The sequence below is a fragment of the Armigeres subalbatus genome, chromosome 3 (genome assembly GCF_024139115.2).
Source record: "Armigeres subalbatus isolate Guangzhou_Male chromosome 3, GZ_Asu_2, whole genome shotgun sequence".
Classification (NCBI taxonomy): Eukaryota; Metazoa; Arthropoda; class Insecta; order Diptera; family Culicidae; genus Armigeres; species Armigeres subalbatus.
The window spans coordinates 393,519,205-393,543,520 of record NC_085141.1 but is presented as its reverse complement, the minus strand read 5'-3'; the positions used below and the strand labels follow the sequence as shown (position 1 = coordinate 393,543,520).

The 24,316-nt window shown below is 40.0% G+C and overlaps 2 protein-coding genes across 5 annotated transcripts; both read left to right on the top strand.

The window, feature by feature from the left end:
* Window positions 1-914: 914 nt before the first annotated feature.
* On the top strand, window positions 915-3,324 carry LOC134222993 (uncharacterized). Its single transcript, XM_062702132.1, has 2 exons — window positions 915-1,446; window positions 3,265-3,324. Exons 1-2 carry the CDS (start codon window positions 967-969, stop codon window positions 3,322-3,324), a joined length of 540 nt encoding a protein of 179 aa, XP_062558116.1. The 5' UTR covers window positions 915-966.
* Window positions 3,097-23,815, top strand: LOC134226802 (lipase maturation factor 2-like). 4 transcript variants are annotated; one of them, XM_062707790.1, is made up of 4 exons: window positions 3,100-3,535; window positions 3,619-3,879; window positions 21,197-22,194; window positions 22,727-23,815. In XM_062707790.1, exons 2-4 carry the CDS (start codon window positions 3,714-3,716, stop codon window positions 23,513-23,515), a joined length of 1,953 nt encoding a protein of 650 aa, XP_062563774.1. In that variant the 5' UTR covers window positions 3,100-3,535; window positions 3,619-3,713; the 3' UTR covers window positions 23,516-23,815. The 4 variants fall into 4 exon arrangements, with proteins under 4 accessions (XP_062563776.1, XP_062563774.1, XP_062563775.1 ...); XM_062707791.1 differs by having other exon boundaries at window positions 3,100-3,539; XM_062707792.1 differs by having other exon boundaries at window positions 3,097-3,879; window positions 21,197-22,176.
* Window positions 23,816-24,316: the final 501 nt, after the last annotated feature.

The following is a 24,316-nucleotide window of genomic DNA, read 5'->3' as shown; positions in this document are numbered from 1 at the left end:
ATTCATGCAAAGCGGTAAAAATTCTAGGAGGGGGCTAATTTAGTTCTAGGTGGGGCTATATACGGCGTGGATGTCAGCTTTGCTGGGAAACTATCGGACAAGCAAAGATGGATGGTGAGCAAACTGTGCAAAGACTTCAGGCGAACACTCCACATCTCCAGAGATGACAACAAGGTATTGGACTTTCGTGCTTGTTGTTCAATATTGCGGTATCATGCAGAGAGGGATCTTCAATATATGTATCTAGTTGTTTGTTTCGCGGATGATGTGGACATTGTCGGTCAAATATATAAAAGGCAGCAAAATAAAACTTCAAAATAGAATTCGGAATTTTCCATAAAAAATTAGGAAATTTTCAATAATTAATCAGGGTATAAGCAATCAATAAATATAAAGTTTCCACCAATAATGCAAAATTTCCATAAACAGTTAGAAATCTTCCACAAAATAAAAATAAATAGGCGCTTTTAAAAGCAAAAATTGCAAAGATTTGATTTGAAAAGATTTCCATAAAGAAATCAAAATGTTCCAAAAAAAAACCAAACAAAAATACCTATAAATAATTCAGCATAACCAATAACAAAATTTTCAACAAAATTATTTTTTTCCATAAAAAATTTAAAATTTTCCTCTGAATTATCAATAAAGTTGTGTCTTCTCACTGTAGTCGCGAATCTCGTTGATTTAGTAGATGAAATACGTTTTATATTTTGTTAAATTGTGCTGTATTTGATTCGGTCCTGTGAAGTCAACATTTTGCTGTACTGTAACATTCGAAGATTCAGTCTACATCCGTTCATTTAATAAAAAAAGTTTTGGATTCCCGTGGCATTGAACAAACAGTGCACTGTATTGTACGCAATAGACAGATCTTCATTAGTAGCGCTGCCGTTCGTATATATTGTTTCCCACGCTTCAACTATTACATCTGCTGCACTCCCCACACCGCTTCACTTCGACCCGTATATGATGTCTACAGTCTGCGAAAAATGCGAAAGACCGATCGCGCTCAACGCCACAGTCGTTCAATGTGGAGGTTTTTGTGAAAACAGTAATCGGTTTCACGCCGACTGTGTTGGCCTTTCGTACGACAAGGTGGAAGCTTGTATGCATACAAATATTTTGTGGATATGCGATTGCTGCCGTGATCTGCTGAAGAATATTAAATTTCGGAATGCTATTAAAAACGCGAATCCTGTAGAGACTCCACGAGATGAGATCGAACATTTGAAAAAGGAAGTTGGTAAAATTAATGATGTTTTGATGAAACTTACAACTGGAGATAAAATTTCCTTTGAGAACGTGCTGCCAAAAGCCGAAAACGGAGCGATCAATACATCGTTTTCATCAAAAATACCGCAAAACACGTCCATCGATTCTTCTCAGGAATGTGCCAATTTCAGTTTGTTCATGACCAATATAGCACCTGATGTCACAGATGATGAGGTAAATGCTTTAGTGCGTCAGAAACTAAATGTTTCTGAATTTGTGCCCATCAAAAGACTCGTACCTCGATGGAAAGACTCAGCAACAATGGAATATGTTTCATTTAAAGTGGATTTGAATCGCAAATACCGAAATATGGCAATGAATCCAAGTATCTGGCCAAGAGGAATACGATGCAGAGAATTTCATCGGTTTTCGTGCACATCCTGGAGACCTATGTAGATTTCATGTTAAAAATAGTTTGTAGCCTTTCTATTGATGTTCAAATTTATTGCCTTCTAGATACCAATTTTGTTTTCTGTTATAATTTTAACTTGTCTAGATTGTTGATTATTTTCAAACACAATGTAATGTACTTTAATGTTTAAATTAGTACCATCATTGGGGCAACATTATGCCTGTTGATGTGAATAATAAACAAACAAACAAACAATAAAGAGCAATGAAAACATTAGAAAATATCCATAAAAAATACAAAAAGTAATAAAGTTGATTTAATTTTCAATAAACAAAATAGAAATAATGCTCAGATTTAATGCTTTTTTTGATATTTCTTTATGGAAATTTTCATATTTTTAATTGCTCATTATTGATTTTTTTCGTGGAAAGTTTTTAATTATTTGATTTTCCCTTGTCATAAGACGAGTTAATACAATCCCATTGAATTCCACCACTTAATTGTATCTTGACAGATACGTATTTTGACCTCAACAGTAAAGCTGTCTTCAGTGTCTCGTACTTGACTCGACTTATTTGATTTTGTTTTTGATTATTGCTAAAATTGATTTATTTATGGAAATTTTGTTTTTTTTTTCAGTGGAACATTTTGGTTTTCTATCAAACTTTTGTAACTGCAATTTTTGCTATCAAAGGTGCTTATTTAATGTGTTTTGTTGAACATTCCTAATTGTTGATGGAAACACTATTTGTGGAAACTTTATATTTATCTATTGCTTATAACCTGATTTCTTCATTGGCAATTTGCTAACTTTTTAGGGGGAGTTTTTATTTTGGTTATTTAACAAGGTGGCAGAAAAGTATACACGCCTGAAAGTCGGCGGAACCGAGCGCTACTTCCCACCATTCTCACTCATTCCTGCAAAAGTGATGTCTTTCTAAATAAGAAATGGTAAACGGATCTATTGAGGTTTAGCGTATTCGCGGCAGTGCTAGATTACGGCAGCCTTAGCATATATAGTAAGTTCGTGCTTGCGTCATGTTATACGAATTCAAAAATGTTGCTTAGCATAAACATACCGTAGCATATTTGTGAAAGGGATTAGTAAGCAAGATGAAATGTGCCACTTGGACAATGCTGTGATAATACAAGAAGAAAAGAAGGCTGTAATAAGTATTCAAGAAACTTACATGATGTAATTTTCTTCCAATATTAATAATAGCGTAGCGCGACGTTAGGGCATGAATGAATCATAGAATTCAAAGGGCTTCCTCTGAATAGAGCCAGAAGTTGTTTTTTTCATGTTCCACAACCATTCCCGAAAACAAATATCATTATCATCGTACCACCAAACCATGACGGTTATAGTGGGTATCAGGTTGCGATTAGATAACATGCACATTCTTCTCACTGAAGTGAGTTTCGTAACTTTTTACGTGGTAGACTTTTGTCGAGTGAGATAGGCTGCTAATAAACCTGTGAAAACAGACCGGATTCTAGATTTGCGTTTACTATATTGACAAATTCCAACATTCGACGCCGCTTGCAAGTAGACTTATGTTCACAGCTTGGATAGATTACCTACAAGTGAGCAGATTTGTAGATTGCAAATACTATATCCAATTACAACGGAACAACAGGTATCCCGCCTATTGCACCGGAACCAGTGGGTAGATCTGGTAAATCAAGGGCGCTATTGATCTCATATGGCTCATTCTTCGTTTTGTGGAGATTCGGTTTGGACGTGCTTAGCATTTTGTGTCCTGAAACAATTCTATTGAGCTAAAAAAAAATTGGACTAACAGCAGTGTTGTACGCCGGTTAAAAAGTGAGAAAATAGCCTGCTGTGATTTACAAACTCTCTCACCAAACGGCTGAGCAGGAATTCGTGGCCAGAGAAAGCATCTCGTTGTAGGTATTTTGTTTTCATTTTGCATTCTATGCTAACGAAACACAACGAAATACAAATTTCGTATAAATATTTACCTGTCCAGTTGAATTGAAGCCATTTGAACTGACCCAATTCGGTGAAGATAAGGGCAACTAGTAGTGCATCGGAGTGCGTGAGGGAGCTTTTAAAAACCAAACAATGAAGCCCCTATCAGGTGCAAGTGATACAGAGCGAAGAAATGATGAAGGTCATGATTCGAAGCCGGCTGAAGTGCAATACCCACCGCTGGTGCGGAATCTTATACTGCGAGCAATGTGCGGCGTCTATCTGGTGGCATTTCTAAGCTTCTACGCCCAAGCCGAAGGTAAGATCACAATTTTTGGTAATGGTTTTTAAGTTACGAAAGTTAAATATCGATTTATTGCACCCGGTTTGAGATGTCGCTTGTGTCAGTCACTGCAGGTACTGCTTCGCGTGTGTGCGTGGGTTGGTTGCAGCAGATGTTTTTGTTTTTATCTGCTTTGGTTGAGAAATTCGTGATTGGAGAGAGAATTGAGATGCTCTCAACAGAAAAGTGTATAGCGAGATGAGAATTTCAGATTCATTGCTCACTTTTCAAAACGTTTGTAGTTCCTCTGTTAAAAACTATGGAGACGCATGGTAATCAGTAAATAACCTAATGTTGAAGGCAATAAATCACAAGCCATGCAGATTTCCGAATCGACGTTGCCAGCTCCAACGCGTGGAAAGCAGCCACACCATCTGGATTTTGTATAGCAAAGGCATCTAGGTATGTACAAACAAGTTTGTGCGAACATTTTCTAAAAAATGGTGGTTAATTACCTATGTGCCTAAAAATGTTTTCGTCCACGTCTACCAAATCTTGTTTCGATGAGAGTGTGTTATTTCCTGAAATTCAACAGTTCACTCCTGCCGTGTCGTCTAAAACAGTCAGTTAGTCAATGTTTGCCGAGTTTGATAAAATACTACGAGTGCTAAAAAAAAATCGAGTTTTGCAACGGGTTGCACACTCCATTTTTTGCAATGACTAGAAATAGAATATAATATGATAAATCTGAACAATTTTTTTCAGTCTTATTTACTTTTCATGATCATTCTTGCTAATAAATCAGGAGAAAAATATTTTGAGCAATAAATCATGTTGCTGCAGAAAACCATCGGATTCCATGTTATCGTGGCAAGGGCGTAGCCAGAGGGGGGCAGGGGGGGGGGGGTTCGTCGCCCCCCCTAAATGATGATAAGATTGAACGGGGACTGGAATGAATTCCCTTAACATGTGCACTTTACAATCTAATCATATTCAGAAATAGGTGATTGAAATTCAAAAGATTCCCAAAAACTTATTAGGGTATACATAATACATATGAAAGTTCAAAACAACTCGAAACATTTCGGGGTCATAAATTCTCCTTAAAATCCTTCTAGAAGCTCCCATGGGAACTTCTTAATTCCTCCGGGAAGTTATCCACAAATTCCTTTTGAAAATCGTTCGAAAATCCTTCTCATGTAATTGTAATTCCTTTTTATCTAGAAACCCTTTTTCATCTAGAAATTCCTTGAAGATTTTTTACTTCTTTCTAAGTTTTCTTCTAGACATTTCTTCGGCTATTCTTCCAGCAAAATCTCCTCGAGAGTTCCTTCAAGAATACATAAGGAATTTCCTCCCGAAATTCCACCAGAAGTTTCTTCAAAAATTTATGACAGAAATTCTCCGATTTCATTCCATAATTTCACTTGTAAATCTATAAGACATTCCTTCGGAAATTCTTCAAGGAACTTCTTCAGGCATTTCTCCAGGTGCTCTTCCTTAAATTCCTCCGAGATAAAACCGCCATAAACTTAATAGCGAAATCTTCTAGGATTTCATTCTAGAATTCTTTTCCCAATTACTTCAGAATATCCTTCAAGAATGGCTCTACAAATTTCTTTGAGAATTTCTCCAGGACTTCGTCCAAGTATTTCCCCGGAAATTCTTCCAGGTATTTTTCCGGAAATTCCTTCAGGTACTTCTCCTGGAATTCCCTCAGGAACTACTCCGGGAATTTTTTCGCAGAATTGTTCTAGAATTCTTTCCGGACTTCACTCGGAATATACTCCAGAATTTCATTCGGAAATTAATTTGAGAGTTCCTCCAGGACATCTTCCATTGAGTTCTTCCAGGAATTTCTTCAAACCAAACGCCCGGGAATGCATCCAGTAATTTCATCCGCAATTCATCTGGGAATACTGTCAGGATTTCATCTGGGAATTTCGGCATTAATTCCTCCTGGTATTTTATCCGGGAATTACTTCTGGTATTTCTCCGGAAATTCCTTCAGGAACTTCTCCAAGAATTATTTCAGGACTTCCTTGTGGGAATTCCTCCGGAAGTGCTTGTCTGAGTACCTCCGGGAACTCCTCCAGGAACTTCACAGGGAATTCCTGGATTCGAGGTGAGCCAGCCTTGGACTGAAAACTTCCCAAATAAAGATAATAATAATATTTCAGTCTTCTTATGCTCAAAAACGGGTTTTACGTTTTTATCCGACGTTTCGGTTACATATATTGTACCTTTAACAAGGAGTTCACTAAGTCGTATTTTATTGTTAAATTGTCTTGCAAATCTTGATGTGCAAATCTTGATGTTTTCACCGAAATTCTTTCAGGATTACTTTGGGAATTAATCTAGGAATTCCTCCGAAAATTTCATTTTCGATATAATTTCTGTATATTTCTCTATGTTCGGTGGAATTCCAGGAGAAATTCTTTGAAATTTTCACAAGAAATTATTTGAAACTTTCAGGGAAAAAATTATGGAATTTACACAAGAAATTCGAAGATTTTTGCGGAATTCTCAGGAATGTTTACTGGCAGTTCTGCGGAATTTCCGCGGAATATTCTTAGGAACTTAACGATGCAATTTTTCAGAAATTTTTATGAGAAACAGCACGAAGAATTATCGGAAGAATTCCTGCAGAGCTTATAAAGGAGCTCGTGGAAATTTTTTTTTGGAGTAAATAATGGTAAAATTTTTGGATTAATTCCCGGCGAAATTAATGGTGAAATTCCATTGCCGAAGAAGTTGCTGGAGGCATTCCTAAAGAATTCCTGATAGAACTTCGGATAGAATCACTGGAGCAATTGTCGAAGGAGTTCCTGGAGGAAGCTTGCATATTGTTTTTTTCTGCCTATTTTATAATAAATATTATTTCAGAGCGGATTTGTTTAGAAATTCAAATATCATTATTGTTGTTTAATAAACGCACAACGCGAACGTTGCATTGTGGGCATGAATGCGTCACGTTTATTAGCGCTGCGTTCTAGTACAAAACGCTGACTTCAACGCCCAGCGCAACGTGCTATTGTAATCCAGCCTTTACTGTTGGTTGTGGATTTCGTTTCAAAGTTTTTGGAACTTAGAAGGAAATAGTGCCAAGCACTAATATTCATGTGTTTTCATAAAACCACTATAAAACTACGAATTAGAAAACCCAAAAAGTTGCCCCCCCCCTGCTCGAAATCCTGGCTACGCCCATGATCGTGCCACATTGCGTAGCTCGACAAACTCCTTTCATTGGTTTGGAAAAGTAGGCTGTTTTATCACTTTTGCAAGAGGTGTAAAGCCAGGTACTATGATCCGTAATTGCAAAAGGAATATTTTCGTATAAGTACAGTAACGATTCGACCAACTTTTAATTCTATTTTGGCCAGATCTATTGTTATTGTACAGATGATTGCTTAACATTAAATCTTATTTTCAAAGGTGTTTTCATCTGCTAGACCACAATACCACATGTCACGACAAAATGCAAAATGATTGAACTGAGTCCTGCGTGTTTCAACTCAAGCTCCAGTTAAATCATCCATGGGATTTAAGATTTAGAGTATTTCACAACACTGGCACTTGCTCGTCCACTGACGAACAATAAGATCGTCTTCAGTGACTCACTAGACTCGAGACCCTTCCCGTTCATAACATTTTCTAATATAGAAAAAAAAGCTTTTCGGCTTTTCAGAAATTAGGGGAGAAGGAGAAAAAAAATTAAATTGTTCGTCTACAGTTACTTCGTTATTTTCTATATTTTTAGGATTCTGAAACGAAATTGATTATTTAAGCAGCCTCGAGAAACAATTAGATGAAAGCTGGAAGTTACAAAACTTGATGGTGCTCTGCTACCATGATTTCCATGGTCCCAAGAGTTGAATTGCGACTGGAAGAGGTCTAGCAGTATAAGCTAGCGCTATTTATAGACCGTTCCGATAATAATAAATACACTTTGTTTATTGAATAATTCAATTTTTTTCAAGTAATCTACTTTTTATGGCTACATATGGTCCAAGATTTTATTTACTTTCATATAGCATCGAGTATTCGAGAATGTTTCGAATATTTGTCATGTTCAATGAATTTTCACTTGCCATTGTTTTGAGGATTTTGCACAACAACGGCTATTTCCTGTATCGTTTAGTATCGTACAGTGTTGTAATGTTTTTCGTATATCATCATAATTAATGTTTTTTTTTTAATGTGTATAATTGTAGCATACAAGAAGCCCAAAACATGAAACAGGCATTAATTCGCGAACGAAAAACGGTTGACAAATAATTTCCCTTGAAAAAGGCCAATTACATTCGGCCGAAACGTCGGGTAATTTCAAAATCTAGCCGTTTTGATTATCCGAAGACTGAGGAAGCCACATCCATAAGCAACTTCAATTCCAGTCGACAATTAACAATATATTGATTTAATATAACTGTTAACTGTTTTTCTCTAGGTAATTTACTAAAAAAATAACCCATTTTGTACAAACAAAAAATTTTGGTCGAAAATCGAACCTTCATACTTTCTTAACATTCAGCAAAACAAAAATCGGAACAAATATATCAAGTGAAAGAGTATGATGTAATCTAAAAGAGGAATCGACATTTTCATGAAAAAATATCAAGCGCCATTCCAATTGCCGGCTATTTCTTAATATATTTATAATTAGCGGAACGGTCTATACAATAATTCCGAAGAAAGGTAAATGCAATTTTGATAGGATTGCGCTATTATTCGCAAATTTCAAAATATATGTTTGAAAACGTTGTACTGAATGAAAAGCATGTAGTTTTTGTCCCTTATAATGCATCATATAGGCTTCATCAGCAGGTCTACGATTATGCATTGTTTTTTATTCCTCCCCGAGCATCACGGTATAATTTTGAAGTGAATAGTTTTCAGGACAGCATATTTTTGACGTAAACTACGTCTAAGGGGAAGACTCAGATACAGGGTGTAAAACCGAAATTTCCAAATTCGAGACCGTCACGAAATTAGGATAGATTTCAAACGCTAATAGCGTCTTTATCTTTCGATGGATTTTCGACATTTGCTTATCAATCGATTCAGAAACTCTCCAGCAATTTGCCAATTCTATTGATACTATTGATTTTCAACGTTAAACTATTGAAAATGTTGTTTCTTTCCAAACCGGGTGAAAAATTCAATTCCGTTCATAAATCCCCAACACGGACATCAGATTGCAGTAAGGTACGGGCCTTTTGATCCACTGCTTCGTTTCCCCGTGTTTCGCGTGCGCGCGTCATTTTCATTCTGGATGTCACGGCAAGCGGACCAGGGCATCCAGAAGCGGTCCCAGTGACCACGGCTGTCTCAGCGGTGTGGTGGTGCGGATGAAATTTTTTCGGTCGGTGGTGGTGGCGGTCGTGGAAGCAGCAGCACATCATTTTAATCCGTGTCCCATCTTCGGCGGATCTGGCAATCGACGGCGTTCGTTGAGCCGAATCATCGGATGGCGGTCGCGCAGCCCAGTTGCTGCTGATAAGGCACATAAGTGGCAATCAATCGGTTCTTTTCAGGACCATCATTATATTTGGGAGGAAGGTTAAGTTGAAATAATTTTCCAAAAGTGCAACAGTTAGGAACTGGAAAATTCTTCGGTGAAATTTTCTAGCGTAATTCGGAGTTGTATGATATTAGTGATTGAGAATGTTGATATTAGACGAACTTTCTTCTTAGAACAAAGCATAATTGTTTGGCATCGGTAGCAGAATCATAGCATTAGTGCCGGTCCGTGCATAGGCTGTCATTGCTACTGCAATTTATTCACTAATGTGGCGTTTTCAACGATTTGGATGTTGTCGGCACAACATGAAATTTTCCGTGAGACTAATTTTGTATTTTTCCTGTTGATTGAAAAAGAAATCGGTTCCGTGATGAACTTTATTCAAAGCGCAACGCTAACGTCGGTAGTTGAATCCCAAGCAAGTATCGGAAGGAGACCTTGCAAACAATTGATTGGCATTATGACTGAAAAAAAATGTATGGCCTCAGTAATGATGTTTGCTACAGATTTTTTGACGTAAACTTCGTCTAAGGGGAAGACTCAGCTACAGGGTTTAAAACGGAAATTTCCAAATTCGAGACTGTCACAAAAATTAGGATAGATTTCAAACGCTGATAGCGTCTTTATCTTATTTTCGACATTTGCTTATCAATCGATTCGGAAACCCTTCAGCAATTCGCCAATTCTATTGATACTATTGATTATCATTAATGCTTAATTTTTTTACCAACGAAAATATGATTTTGAAAAAGTATCACCGGCGAGTGCTTACTCGCAATCTACATGCTGATACATTTACAGTTACATCAAACAACTGAAAACCGAAATACGCCACTCCAAAATTACGAGGTGATGTTAGAAAGAGACAAAAGATATGAAAAATAACACGGTGTGCAGTGCCTCCCCGAGTCACCTTAAGGGAAGATCCTTTAATTACGTAACGCAAAAATTGGGCATTTTCAACGCCCCCTCCCCCCTATGTCACACTTTTTGTATGAAGCATCTAAAAATTATGTATGGGTCGTCACACTTCGCCCAACCCCCCTCCCCCCTCTAAGCGTTACGTAATTTGTGGACGCCCACTTTCATTGATGGTAGCCGATCGTTAGTACTTCATATCAAATATCATATCATATCATAGCATATCAAAGAATATTGTGGCCAAATTTCATAAAATTTGGTCAACAAACCGTCCCCCCCCCTCCCACCGAAAATAATAGAACAAAACCTGCCGAAGCCGTCATTCCTCCTACATCATACAAGAAAATTTAAACTGAGCGCTGCTAATGTTAATGACGATGACCGCGCGACCCACACCATCGCCGGGAATAAAATTTCCGGTAGGAGCTCCGCCGATGCCGAAGGTGGTACCACGGTCTGCTCTCCGCGACATCTCGAACGAAATGGCTCGCGCGCGCGGAAGAGCTGCTTTCTTGTACTTAATTAAGTTGAACCTTTAGCCACGCCCCTTTGGGGGGTGTGTGACGGTTACACAATATTTGCAGTCATACCGGACAACAAAGAGGCGGGACTAATGAGCCATCTTTATTGATTATAAGAAAACTGCTCCCCCGCGCGCGCGTGGCATTTCAGCACCTAAAAACTCATGGATGAGTTGAATCATCGTATGTTTTCTGTATGTATGTAGAATCACGAGCGCGCGTCAAACGGAGAAGCTGCAAAAATGTTTTCGCATGGATGACTATCTACCAAAATTATAAGTCTTTCTCTGAATCGTGCTCTCGTGATTCTACTACCGACGGAAAACAATCTGCCATCTCCAAGCAATTAAGTTCTACTTTGATCAAAATTAATCTCGCCTCAAGTTGTGACAGAAGAGCTACTTTCATTGATGGTAGCCAATCGTTAGTAGGGGAAATTACGGCTTTGGCAGGTTTTGTTCTATTATTGTCAGGGGGTTTTCTGTAAATAATTATGCTCAAATTTGGCCTAAACATTCTTTTTCTAAACATAAATTTCATAAAATTTGGTCAACAAACCTCAGAACCCCTTGAAAACAATAGAACAAAACCTGCCAAAGCCGTCATTCCTCCTACATCATAGAAGAAAATTTAAACTGAGTGCTGCTAATGTTAATGACGACGACCGCGCGACCCACACCATCGCCGTGAATAAAATTTCCGGTAGGAGCTCCGCCGATGCCGAAGGTGGTACCACGGTCTGCTATCCGCGACACTCGAACGAAATGACTCGCGCGCGCGGAAGAGCTGCTTTCTTGTAATCAATAAAGTTGAACCTGTAGCCACGCCCCTTTGGTGAGTGTGTGACGGTTACACAATATTTGCAGTCATACCGGACAACCAAGGAATGTAATTGTCGCTGAAAAATGCAAAAAACAAACGACAAAAGAGAATAGCGATAACTCTTTGTCCCCATCTGCAGAGGATAAAGACATTGTTGCGTTCCATTTTATTTGCAACAAACATGGAGAGGTAATTGTTGTGAACTTTTCAAACTGCGATAACTTGTTTATTTTAGAAGTAAAACGCAAATCATGTCAACAGATGGTTAAGTTTATGTCTAATCTATGATAATTGATACTAATTTAACCAAAAACATCATCGGAAACCGACTACTTCTCAAAATGCGTGGCAGGCGATAATTGTCCTATTCTGTTGCAGTTTGGGACAAACGCTTATTGCGAGTTGAGTTTGTCCCAACATTTACAAGAGAGGATAATGTCGTTGTCATTGGCAATGTTGTTATTTTACATTCCTTGCGGACAACAAAGAGGCGGTACTAATGGGCCATCTTTATTGATTATAAGAAATCTGCTTTCCCCGCGCGCGTGGCATTTCATTTGAAATATCGCGGAGAGCGGTCCCAGCATCGGTAGAGATGTCGCAAATAATCGATTACTTCGATTAATCGAGTATTTGTTGTGATTAGTTACTAATCGATTAATCGAGATTTTACGACATCTCTAAGCATCGGCGGAGTTGCTGAGCAAATTTTATTCCAAATACATATGGGATATTGGAAAAATCGGTTCTTCTCAGGGCTTCCATTCTATACAAAGGAAGATTGAGGCGAGGCAAACTATTTTCAAAGTGCAAATTAACCGCTTGGAGACGCCATAAAGTTGCCTGGCGTCCGTAGCAGAATCACGAGCGCGCGTCGGAGGGAAATGCTATAAATATGTATTCGCATGGATGGCTTCAGTGGCAGTCAAGTTTAATTCTTTCAAGATTCTTATTTGGTTTTGTTATTCTAGCCTATGGCGTGGGTCGTGTGGTCGTTAGTGATTCGAAATATACATTATTGGGAATTAATCGATTCTTCTCATGGACACCATTTTAAACATAGGAAGATTGAGGCGAGACGAATTCGTTCAAAGTACGACGTCGTAGCAGAATTATGTTGCCGTTCGTAGCAGAATAACGAGCGCGTATTGTAGAGAGCTGCTGCAAACATGTATTCTTGCACTGGCACTAGATTCTTCATTTCACCAAACTGTTTTACGTAGTTTACGTCGGGCGGTCGTGTTTTGTACACAACCCTTATGATTTTTTCCATTCTAGTTAATTTCGTTGCTGAAGATACTCACAGTGGTAAGTCGACTCGTAACGTCACGCTGGACACATCACAGAGAAAAGGATGATAGGGTAAGACGGTATAATATGCCCCCCTAAGGCAACTCCTTGTTAACTTTTTACTTTTCTACGCAATTTATGCAAACTTTGTGTTATTTGGTAGTCCAGGAAGTCGCAAATGCGTTGCCCGTGAGTATTCATATAAAAATATTTTAGTTAACACGTAATAAAGCTTTTTTAAAAAGTCGTGAAAAAATCAAATTTAATAAGTGCCTGGGCAATACGCCCCACCTTAACCAAAGACGTTTAATTGCCCTTCATTAGTATTTTATCAATCCCATAATAAAAAGGCTACAAATCCTTATGCGCTTGACATTAAAAACAAACATAGGTCCATTCAAGCAGGTGTGAATTACATTTCAATATTTTCCATACAATTTGGAAGCAACTGCTGCAGGCTCGCCTACACTGGGGCGTTTTGGGCAGTGAAACATGTTTTCGAAAATCGTAACATTTTTGAAGATAGAAGCAATTTTATATCATATTAACCACTGAGAAAAGTAATTTTGTTGCCCAACTGAGTGTTCCAGTGCAAGTTTTGCGGACAGTATGCCAGAGTCGCTCCAGAATATTGAGCAAACAAACATGAAAAGTTACATCAATACTGTAACTTTTTGTATTTTGCTATTATTTTCATTGTGTAATACAAAAATACTTCCACATTTACATAGTATGATGCGTTTACAAATACTTATAGGTACCAACTGTTTTTGACCCTTAATTAGTTATAGTTTCCTAGAAATCAAAGGGGGGCGTTTTGGCCAGGTGGGGCGCATTATACCGTCTTACCCTATTAGCTGTTTCAGACATTGAAGATTGCCAATTACTTTGATTACGTTATTCATGTATTCTATCTGATGGCAATTGAATTCTTACAAATACGTAAAGCTGATTGTAGGTAATTCCGATGAACTTGAACTGCTTAGTTACTGCCAGGAAAGTAGAATGCAAAGCTCACCGAGAACTCGCATCGGATCCGTATGGCATTTGTTCTCGTTAACATGTGTCTGTTAAAATAATTACTGCTAGGAGTACAGCTAATAGTCACCTGATCCATGCTTCCGTTCCAGAGAATTCATCTGCCGGTCAGGTGGAACGGGTATCTTGCTTCCTGAGTTTATTGATGCCGTTGTATGGGTACACAATAATCGATCTCTGCGGGTTTATAATGTGACATTCAGAAGAAACGCTCCAGTTGGCACTCTTCTCGGATGGATGAATATTTGCGACCGACATGAATTGTAAATGATGAATATCAGTATCCGCTCCAAACGACCTACTGATAGGTATATGTGACTGAGTTGGACGGCTTGCTTAATAGTGTATTATTGACTACGTAAACAATACATATACTGAAAAATAGGAGGTGATAAATCATTTGTTGACCACAATTATTGCAGAATGTTTATTAAAATTGAAAAGTTAAATAACTTTATATACCAACAGAATTTTCTACATTTATTACAATTTCACAAGAAGTCTAACATTGATTTAACATTTTTTGAATTCTGAATGCAACTGTGACGGTGTAACTATTTTAATAGATATTTAACGTTCAAATTACCACCCTCCAGACATCGACAAGAAAAACAGCCACGTGTTCGTTCTATCCCCCAGAAAAAATCCACCCACCGGGGAGAAAAAGCGGTCTCCAGCTGAATGGAGGAAGCAGTTTGATTTTAAAACTACAGCAACTTATAGTAAAAACATCACTACATCCGTTGGATGTTTTATTTGGTTAAATTTAGCAATAGATTTTGTAAAAATATACGATTTTTGCAAAAATTATTGCAAACTTGAAAAAATATTTTTCTTAGAGGAGAAACCGTCGATTTACTCTCACGCTCCTTCAGGCTTTGCTTATGCTTCGATATCATTTAGTGTTGCTTTTATATTGTTTTGTTCCATATGTATTGTTTAAACAATTGTTTTAGCGATTATAAACGGAAAATCTGTCGATGGGTAGGGCATGTTGCAAGAATGCCACTATTTTCCGTACCTCCTCTTCCACACACTCCAAAATGATTGTCCAGATAAACTCTAGGACAATAATTTAAAAGTAGGTGTTCCAAAAAACGTCTTCTTAAACTATAATTCCGGTAAAGTTCTACATTGTTTTTTTTTGTTTGTTTACTGAGATAATAGTCGATGAAGATCAAAATCAAATATTTGTGATCTCATTTTTTGTGTGCTGAATTGTGCTGAGTTGTTCCTCATTCAATCAATTACCAAGATAAAAAAAATAGTTCTATGTAGATAAATTTTAGTGAATTAAATTTGATTGCTGATAATTATATAATAATGAGGCCCTCCTTAGCCGTGTGGTAAGACGCGCGGCTACAAAGTAAGACCATGCTGAGGGTGGCTGGGTTCGATTTCCGGTGCCGGTCTAGGAAATTTTCCTGACCATAAAAGTATCATCGTGTTAGCCTCATGATATAAGAATGCGAAAATGGTAACCTGCAGCCAAAATCCGAATATTAAAAAAAAAAATAAAAATTTCTTCATAAATAGAGATTTCTAAATTCTCTTTCTCTTTCCAAAAAATTCTTCTTTTCTTACCGCGTTCCGATAGACTGAAGAAAAAAAAAACTAAAATTTGTTGCATGGAGAAATATTAGTTCACATATTTTCCACTAGATGGCTTTTGACTATACTGATTGTTTAAAACATCCTCATATCGAAAATAAAACTTGTTTTCGCTTATTGTTATCGAAATAATGAAGGGGTAGAAAATGATTAGTATTGATGGATATATGCAGTAACTGCAACATCACAGAGAAACAGACGTCTCACTCAACACTCAACTCAACACACTACCGCCATCTGGTTGTCGCTTGGCCACACACAGTGACTTAAGCATTGGGCGACCATGTTTCCGTGACGATGAATTTGATTGCATTTTGTTCTGAGTTCTAAGCCCAAGTCCTGGTGTTAGGTGGGACGCTAAACAGCCCTGACATGACGGTCCTCCGACGAGACAGGAGGTTTGCGCAGACCCAATAAGCCGCCTGGAAAACCAATAATTACGAACAATATAAGAGATAATGCGACTCGATATAATTGGCAAAGACCTTGGCGACGAATAAAGTATCACGATTGGAAGCTTGGAACATGGAACTGCAAGTCACTAGATTTCGCAGGTTGCGACAAGATGATCTACGATGAATTACATACCCGCAACTTCGACGTCGTGGCGCTGCAGGAGATTTGCTGGACAGGACAAAAAGTGTGGAAAAGCGGGCATCGAGTATGCTGATTCGGTGACGCGTGGTTCGTTGATCCCTAAGATTATCCAGCATCAGAATATCACCACTTCTTTGACGAGTTCGGTGGTCTAGTGACTACCGCTTCTGCCTTACAAGCAGTAGGTCATGGGTTAAATTTCAGGCTCGTTCATATTAAAAAAATGTGGCATGGACTATATTACTTTCCTTGGTGAATCCTTCATCTATTCTTTAGTTTATCTACCCTACCCAATAAATAAAACTTCCTTTCTGCGATTTTGTGGGGATGCAGAGCACCAATAACTACACACTAGCATCCACCTCTTTTTTAATTGACTGCACAATAGGAAAAAAGGAGGTATTGTTGGCCAAAATTATGAATCCTGGATTTATTGCAGCCCAAGTGGTATTCATCATAAAAACATAGATAGAAAAGAAAAATATTTTTTCTGAGCCTTCAATGGGGAATGGGACCAATTTTCGGCAAAGTATCGATTTTTGTCAGATTCTACAAAACCAACGGAATTTGGTCACTTTTTGGCTTGCCTGTTTGATGCTGGATAAAATACTAATGGTCATTAATGGGTTGAATTCCCAGCCCCTCCACAAAAACCCTCGTCAGTCGCCGGATACGCAGCCTATGCTGTGGCGTATTGGGGTGCACGCCTCACCGCCAGGGCTGCCTGAAGACGACTGACAACTTGTTCTTCTCGGAGGCATTCCTCCAACGTTACCTGGATAAATGGCAACCGGACAATGCAAAGATCATTGGATACACGACATGGACAAAACGAACACAATGGACTCACGACGAGATGGACCAGCAACCACAACAACAATGAATAATGGAAAAATCTAAAAATAGATTCTATGTGGATTCTGGCTGCAGAATACCACAGTAGATATCGGCACAGTAGCGGTTAAGTAACACAGAGTGCCTACTAAATAAATAAAGGAATAAAAAAAGGGTTGAACTGTATATTCGTGTCACAGACAAATGGACGTAACACTTACTTGAACCTACGCCGAATGGAGTATGCTTCTCCACTGGACTCGATCCTGGACCAATCGCTTCCAGTCGCCCTGAACATTGAGCGCCCTCAGGTCCTCTTCAACTGCAAAAAGCCATCGTGTACGCGGCCTCCCACGAAGCCTGCGGCCTCTTCCGGGTTCCCTACTAAATATTATCTTCGCTTGGCGTTCTTCCGGCATACGAACAACGTGACCAGCCCACCGCAGTCTGCCATGTTGTATAAGCTTAACAATATCCAGCCCTTTATATACCTTGGGCTGCAAATTGGTGGGTTGACATCAAGGAAGGAGCGCTCAACAGAGCTCTAGTCTCCACAAGTCCCTATCTCACGCTTCCACGGGTCGTCCGATGACAAAAGACTGCCAGCTAAGGGTTGTGGAAGCTGGTAGCTGGTAGTGCAGCCTGGGCACTGTTGTCCTTCTGACATCAGCTAGAGTGAGAAGGTACGCCTCGAGCGTCTGTTCACCAGGAGGTGCGGCTCGAACAGCGTCTGCCTGGTACCCAGCTGCTGATTAACGAAATGCTGTATTGCGTCAGCTATACCTAAGGTGGCAGCCGCAGCCCCATCATCGCGATGTAGGTAACGCGACCTCGGTAAGGTAGCTTACTGAAGCCTCTCAAATACCACGAAAAATGGAGATAGAAGAAAAAGAGAACGTTAATTTTGGCAACCGACCCGGCAACGAAATAAGGACTATGATTGGAAACTCGGTACCTGGGATGTCAGGACCCTAAATGAACCTGGACGAGTGAGCCTTCTAGCTCGTGAACTGCAGAAGGTTGGAGTGAACGTGGCTGCTATTCAAGAAGTCCGATGGCCTAGATCCGGAGAACGTGAATTCCGAACCGTGGACCCCACGACCAATACTGCATTCAAGTATAACATCTATCACAGCGGCGGTGAAAAAGCAGAGCATGGAGTTGGTTTCGTAGTGATGGGCAAGCAGATGAAGCGAGTGATGCGGTGGAAACCCATTAGCGAACGAATCTGTGTGTTGAGGATACGGGGCAAATTCTTCAATTACAACCTAATCAACGTTTACGCACCGACAAACGATAAATTCGACGACGTGAAGGACACGTTTTATGAATGTCTTGATAAAGCCTATGGAGAGTGCCCAAAGCATGACGTGAAAATTGTTATCGGAGACGCTAACGCTCAGGTCGGTAGAGAGGACTTTTTCCGTCCCATAATCGGTAGGGTGACAACGGCCTACGGCTAGTAAATTTTGCAGCTGGCAAAGGGATGGCCATCAGTAGCACCTACTTTGCACGAAAGAACATCCGAAAGCACACCTGGAGACACCCAAATGGTGAAACTTGCAACCAGATAGACCCTGTTCTGGTGGATGAGCGCCATTTCTCGGATGTTATCGATGTGCGGACATTCAGAGGTCCGAGCATTGACGCTGATCACTACCTCGTTGTCAGTAAAATTCGATCACGGTTGTCAACTGTATCGAACGGAAGATCACAGCAAACGATGCGTTACAATATCCAGTGTTTGTCGGCGGAAGGAGTATCGGCTGAGTACCGCCAGAAGCTCGACGAACGGATAAATGCAATCAACGTTAGCGACAACATCAACGATCTATGGGAGTCGATCCATGGAGCGGTGAGCACAACAGCACGAGAAGTGGTAGGCACTGCACAGAGGCGACCCAGGACGGGTTGGTTCGATGTGGAGTGTCAGAGAGTGACAGACGAGAAGAACGTTGCAAGAAGCCGGATGTTGGTGTCGGGTACCCGATCGAATAGAGATCGGTACAAGGAAGCAAGAGCAGCCGAAAAAAGAACCCGCCGCAGGAAGAAAAAAGAGTACGAAGAACAAGTTATTAGTGAGGCGCAGGAAAAAATGGAGCAGAACGATATGCGGAGGTTTTATGAGTCTGCCAATGGCGTGCGGAGAAAGACAGCGTCATCTCCCGTCATGTGCAACGACCAACAAGGGAATTTGCTGACAGATAAAAATGAAGTGGCTGCCAGGTGGAAGCAACACTTCAAGACTTTGTTGAATGGAGGAAGCGACGGTGCATCGGTGAACAGAATAAATATTAGCGACGATGGACAAGCTGTGGAGTCACCTACACTAGATGAGGTTAAAAAAGCTGTCAAAGAGCTGAAAAACAAAAAGGCTGCGGGGAAGGACCAGCTCCCGGCTGAACTTCTCAAACATGGTAGTGAGCAGCTTTATGAAGTTCTGCACCATATTATGTTGAAAATATGGGAAGACGAGGAAATGCCTGCTGGCTGGTTGGACGGCCTCATTTTCCCTCTCCTTAAGAAAAGGCACAGACTGGAGTGCGCCAATTACCGAGGAATAACCCTCCTTAATTCAGCGTACAAAATTATGTCCCGTATTCTGTTCAACAGATGGAGACCGCTTGAAGAGTCCTTAGTCGGCGAATACCAAGCAGGTTTTCGTGAGGGCCGATCAACGACGGATCAAATGTTTACCCTGAGTCAAATCCTTGATAAATTCCGGGAGTACAACTTGCAGACACATCATCTGTTTATTGATTTCAAGGCGGCGTACGATTCAGTGAAACGGAATGAATTATGGCAAATTATGCTTGAACATGGTTTTCCGGCGAAACTGATACGGCTGATTCGTATAACGTTGGACGGATCGAAATCAAGTGTAAGGGTTGCGGATGAAATATCGACGTCATTTGTTACCTTAGTTGGATTAAAGCAGGGTGATGCACTCTCGAATCTACTGTTTAGTATAGCGCTGGAGGGAGCGATTAGGGGAGCTGGTGTGCAAAGAAGCGGTACCATTATCACAAAATCGCATATGCTCCTGGGATTTGCGGACGATATCGATATTATCGGAATTGATCGCCGTGCTGTGGAAGAGGCTTTTGTGCCTTTCAAGAGGGAGACAGCGAGGATTGGACTCACGATCAATACCAGCAAAACGAAGTACATGGTCGCTGGCAATCAACGTTGGTTCATTAGTGGTGGTGGTAGCGAAATGGTGCTGGATGGTGAAAAATTTGAAGTGGTAGAAGAATTTGTGTATCTTGGAACATTAGTGACGTGCGATAATGATGTTACCCGCGAGGTGAAAAGGCGTATTGCAGCTGCAAATAGGGCTTATTACGGTCTTCGTAACCAGCTTAAGTCCTTTAGTCTGCAAACGAAAACAAAACTCGCGCTGTATACTACTCTGATTCTTCCGGTGGCATTATACGGCCATGAAACATGGACGTTAAAGGAGGCTGATCGGAGAGCTCTCGGAGTGTTTGAGCGTAAGGTGCTGCGGACAATACTCGGCGGTAAACGTAATCCTGACGAATGATTTCTGCGCGTTGAAAATCCATTTTATTTCCATTCAATTGGATGTGTTGACGATGCTTCACTTGTTACGGAAATTCCACGCAAGTTTTATTTCGGCGGATGCGAAGCCGGCACCTGTTCATAAATTTTTCGAATGTAGCACCTATTATTCAAATTGTTCCCAACAAATTAATATCGAAGATACTTACCAGTTCAGCATGAAAAGATCTCGAGCAAAAAAGTCGGCAACAAATCACTTGCTGGCTTTGACCACAGATTTTTTCTCGAGCGCCATTTTTCCGCACGTATACGTCTATAGTCTCATTGATTTGATACTCAGATCCGTTGGTGGGTGAATTGTTAGAAGCATTTATAAGATCATTCAATCTATGCCTTGTTCAAATACAGGGTAAGTGCGGTAAGAATGATGATCATGAGAATCACATGAAATTGATGAGAATTGATATTTCAGCAAAGTATGAGTACTGGCACATACAATTAATTGGTCAAATTTCTTGCGTGTAAAAATACTCATAAAAACCGTTACAACTAAGACATCAAAGCAGTATTTGCTTAGCTAGGACATATTGCCCACGCTTCCCCTATTATGTCATATTCTATTTTCGTTGTATTCTATCATTCCTTTCCTTTTGTTATGTTTTATTTTCATTCACAGGTCTGTACAGCAACTCAGGCATTCTGCCGGCCAACCGCGTCCTCGCCAATGGCACCCTCCAGGAACGATTCAACCTGCTCCGTCTCGTCCCACTTTTGGGACTAGACAGTCAATCCGGAATAGACCTCTTCTGTTTGGCTGGTTGTGTAGTCGCTTTTCTTGGCTTAGTCTTCAGCGACTTTTGCCGCTTGCAAAGCTTCATCGCCATGTGGTCTCTGTACTTCTCCCTGGTTCAGATCTCGCAATGCTTCAGACAGCAGTCGGATGAGCTGCTTTTGGAAGTTGGCTTCCTTTGCATTCTCTTGGCGCCATCGAAACTGAGTGATCCACGGAGCTCAATTGAAGACCTCGCCCTGCTGTTGATGAAGTGGCTGCTGTTTAGGTTCGTGTTTGCTTCCGGATCGGTGAAGCTGGCAAGTGGATGCCCTCTCTGGTGGGACTTGACCGGTCTGAAGCGGCATTACGAAACGATGCCATTACCAACTTCTTACAGTTGGTACACGTATCAGCAACCTGATGGGCTCCACAGACTGAGTACGATCTATGTTTATTTGAGTGAGCTGGTGTGCTCTTGGCTTTTCTTTGCGCCGAATCAGAAAGTTCGGATGTTCGCGCTCTGGTGGCAACTGTTTCTACATTTGAACATCATTGGAAGCGGAAATTATGGATTCTTGAGTTTGATCGTAATGACACTATTGCTGACACTAGTTGATGATCGTGAACTAGCTAGAACGCCAGTTAAAAAGGAGGCACGAAAGGAGGATAGAACCGGAGCTTTAACGGTGAAATTGATCTCAATTCTGATGGTTGTTGGAACGTGGATTGTGTTTGGAGTTGGTTACAAAAATGGAGAACTCGCTTTCAAGTTGCTTTTCAACCGATCACAGTATTTGAACATGATGCAGATGATGCTGCGAATGGCACCACTGTTGGTGTTGAGCTTGATGGTGCAAAAGTTTCTGAAGATTGTGAATAAACAGGCAGGTGTTACTACAGTTGTAAGTTTATTTAGATTACTAATCCGAATATTATTCAATTGATACTACTGTTACATTTGATTCTATCTCTTGATTGTAAATTTACAGATACGTTTTCGATCTCAATTCTAAGGCAGTCTTCAGTGTCTCGTTTCGTCGAGTCACGTATGAGACCCTGTAGATGATCTTACTGTTGAGGTGAACACCGTAATTGTAAAATTGCAATTGAAGGGTTTAAACGCAAAGGGGTGTAAGTGACAAAACTTAAAGAAAAATGGGCGCAAGTTGTTGTTTATTTCTCGTTCCACACAAATCGTATTTAAGCTTAAAAAATTAGTAATTTTCTGTGAATTTTTACATTTCTTACAAATAACGTACAAATTTTAACAACACGGTTCTAAAACAAAAGTATTTTTCGCTAAAGTCAACTAAAAATTGACCAAAGTTTCACCTACACTCCGCTGCTCCTGAATAAAATTTGTGATAGTACTAATCCGTCTCAAATTCGCTATAAATAATTTTCTTATATTTAATTGTTGTTCTACACCTACAGGCCGAAGGAATCCGCAAGATGACAGAGAACTGGCAGCTCTTCCTACCGACACTGGCAGCGTTCATTGTTTTACTCACATCAATCGTTCCTCACTTCCAGCTGACACAATCCACTGCAATCAGTTCATCGATCTTCACAAAACCTTACCAGGGCCTACATAATTTGCTAGTAGTTAACCAGTATGGACAACATCTAATTAAAATGCGACCGAAACGACTCGAAATAATTTTGGAGTACTCCGACGATCTCACGGGTCCTTGGCACGAGTACGGCTTCGAATACAAACCATGGAATCACGAAGGTTCCATGCCGTATGCCTGGGTCTATTTCCCTCGTTTCGATTTTAAATTCTACGATGCCTCAAATTCCAAACCGAACACAAATAAATGGCTTTACCCATTAGTGCAACGACTTCTTCAAAATGAACCAGCGGTTCTCAAACTGTTCGACGAAGATCACGTTCCTGCCAAGCCACCGAAGTTTATCCGAGCTTCTCTTTATCACTTTAGTTTTACATCATGGTTCGAAGGCAACAGTACAACCTTCTGGACCCGGGAACGAGTCAGTGATTACTTCCCAGCGTACACCCTCAACGACGGGTTTCTAGAAACAAAACTCAAAGACATCGGCATACCTACGACGGCCACTCCGCCGGAAGCCATAAATCTTCCACTGAAATGGCTGTTGGACGCCGTGAGAAACTTCCTCGCAATTTTCGAAGGTTCGCTGCTCGTGCTGGGAGTGCTGGCAGCTGCCGTCGTAATGATAATCACACAAAAGCAAACCTAAAGACAAAGAAGCACTAAAACCTGCGGTCAATTTGGCGGTTTCGCTCCATCTTGTCCCTCGCACTCTCATGTTTGCACAAATCACATTCAGCACCATCCCGACTGCACGCTGACAAGGGGACACTTGGAGTTGAAACTTGCCGTACCAAAATTCTCGTTAGCAATATTCTAGTTGGTAGTATGTAAGGTCCAATTACCGGATGCTATGTATCTAAATATTCCATGCAATAGAATCATTTTGATGAATAAAATGTCAATTAGAGAGAGAGTCAAAAAAAGTAAAGGCTGCGTGGAACAGAAAGTTCGGTTGACCACCCGAGGTATACGTTTGCTTTAGATGACAATATTTCCAGTTTGAGATGACATGTACCGAACAAGTAGCGATAATCGGTTTGTGGTTTGTGGCTTGTTCTTCTGGTTGCTTGTTTCACTTGAGTGAAACAAAAAATCGAAATCGACCGCAGATCGTTCAACAGGAGCAAATAATATGACGTCAAGGTAAGAATGAATTTAAAAAAAAAAGTATCAAAATTATCACTATGGAAAGACGGTGAATGACAAAATTATCAAGACAAAATAATTACAAAATAAAACAAAATACAATAAATTAAAAAAAAATTGCCACTAAAAGCGTATTTTTATGCTTCATTGAATAAAGCCGTCCCAACAATAGAATTCACAGCCTTTTAAGGCTTGACATGTGCTCGACGTTCGCATCGAGACATAATTATTGTCTTGTCGTTGTGGTTCTGATGGGTGGGTGGTTAATCCTCCATCCGTGGAGATGTAAAGCCCTACAAGA

Bases quoted from the DNA above. Each gene is read 5' to 3' on its own strand.
- LOC134222993 (XM_062702132.1), top strand. From the start codon at position 967: ATGATGTCTACAGTCTGCGAAAAATGCGAAAGACCGATCGCGCTCAAC. The intron at 1,447-3,264 runs GTAAATGCTTTA...ACGGAACAACAG, and splicing joins CTGATGTCACAGATGATGAG to GTATCCCGCCTATTGCACCG.
- LOC134226802 (XM_062707790.1), top strand. From the start codon at position 3,714: ATGAAGCCCCTATCAGGTGCAAGTGATACAGAGCGAAGAAATGATGAA. The intron at 3,880-21,196 runs GTAAGATCACAA...TTTCATTCACAG, and splicing joins CTTCTACGCCCAAGCCGAAG to GTCTGTACAGCAACTCAGGC. The intron at 22,195-22,726 runs GTAAGTTTATTT...CTACACCTACAG, and splicing joins AGGCAGGTGTTACTACAGTT to GCCGAAGGAATCCGCAAGAT.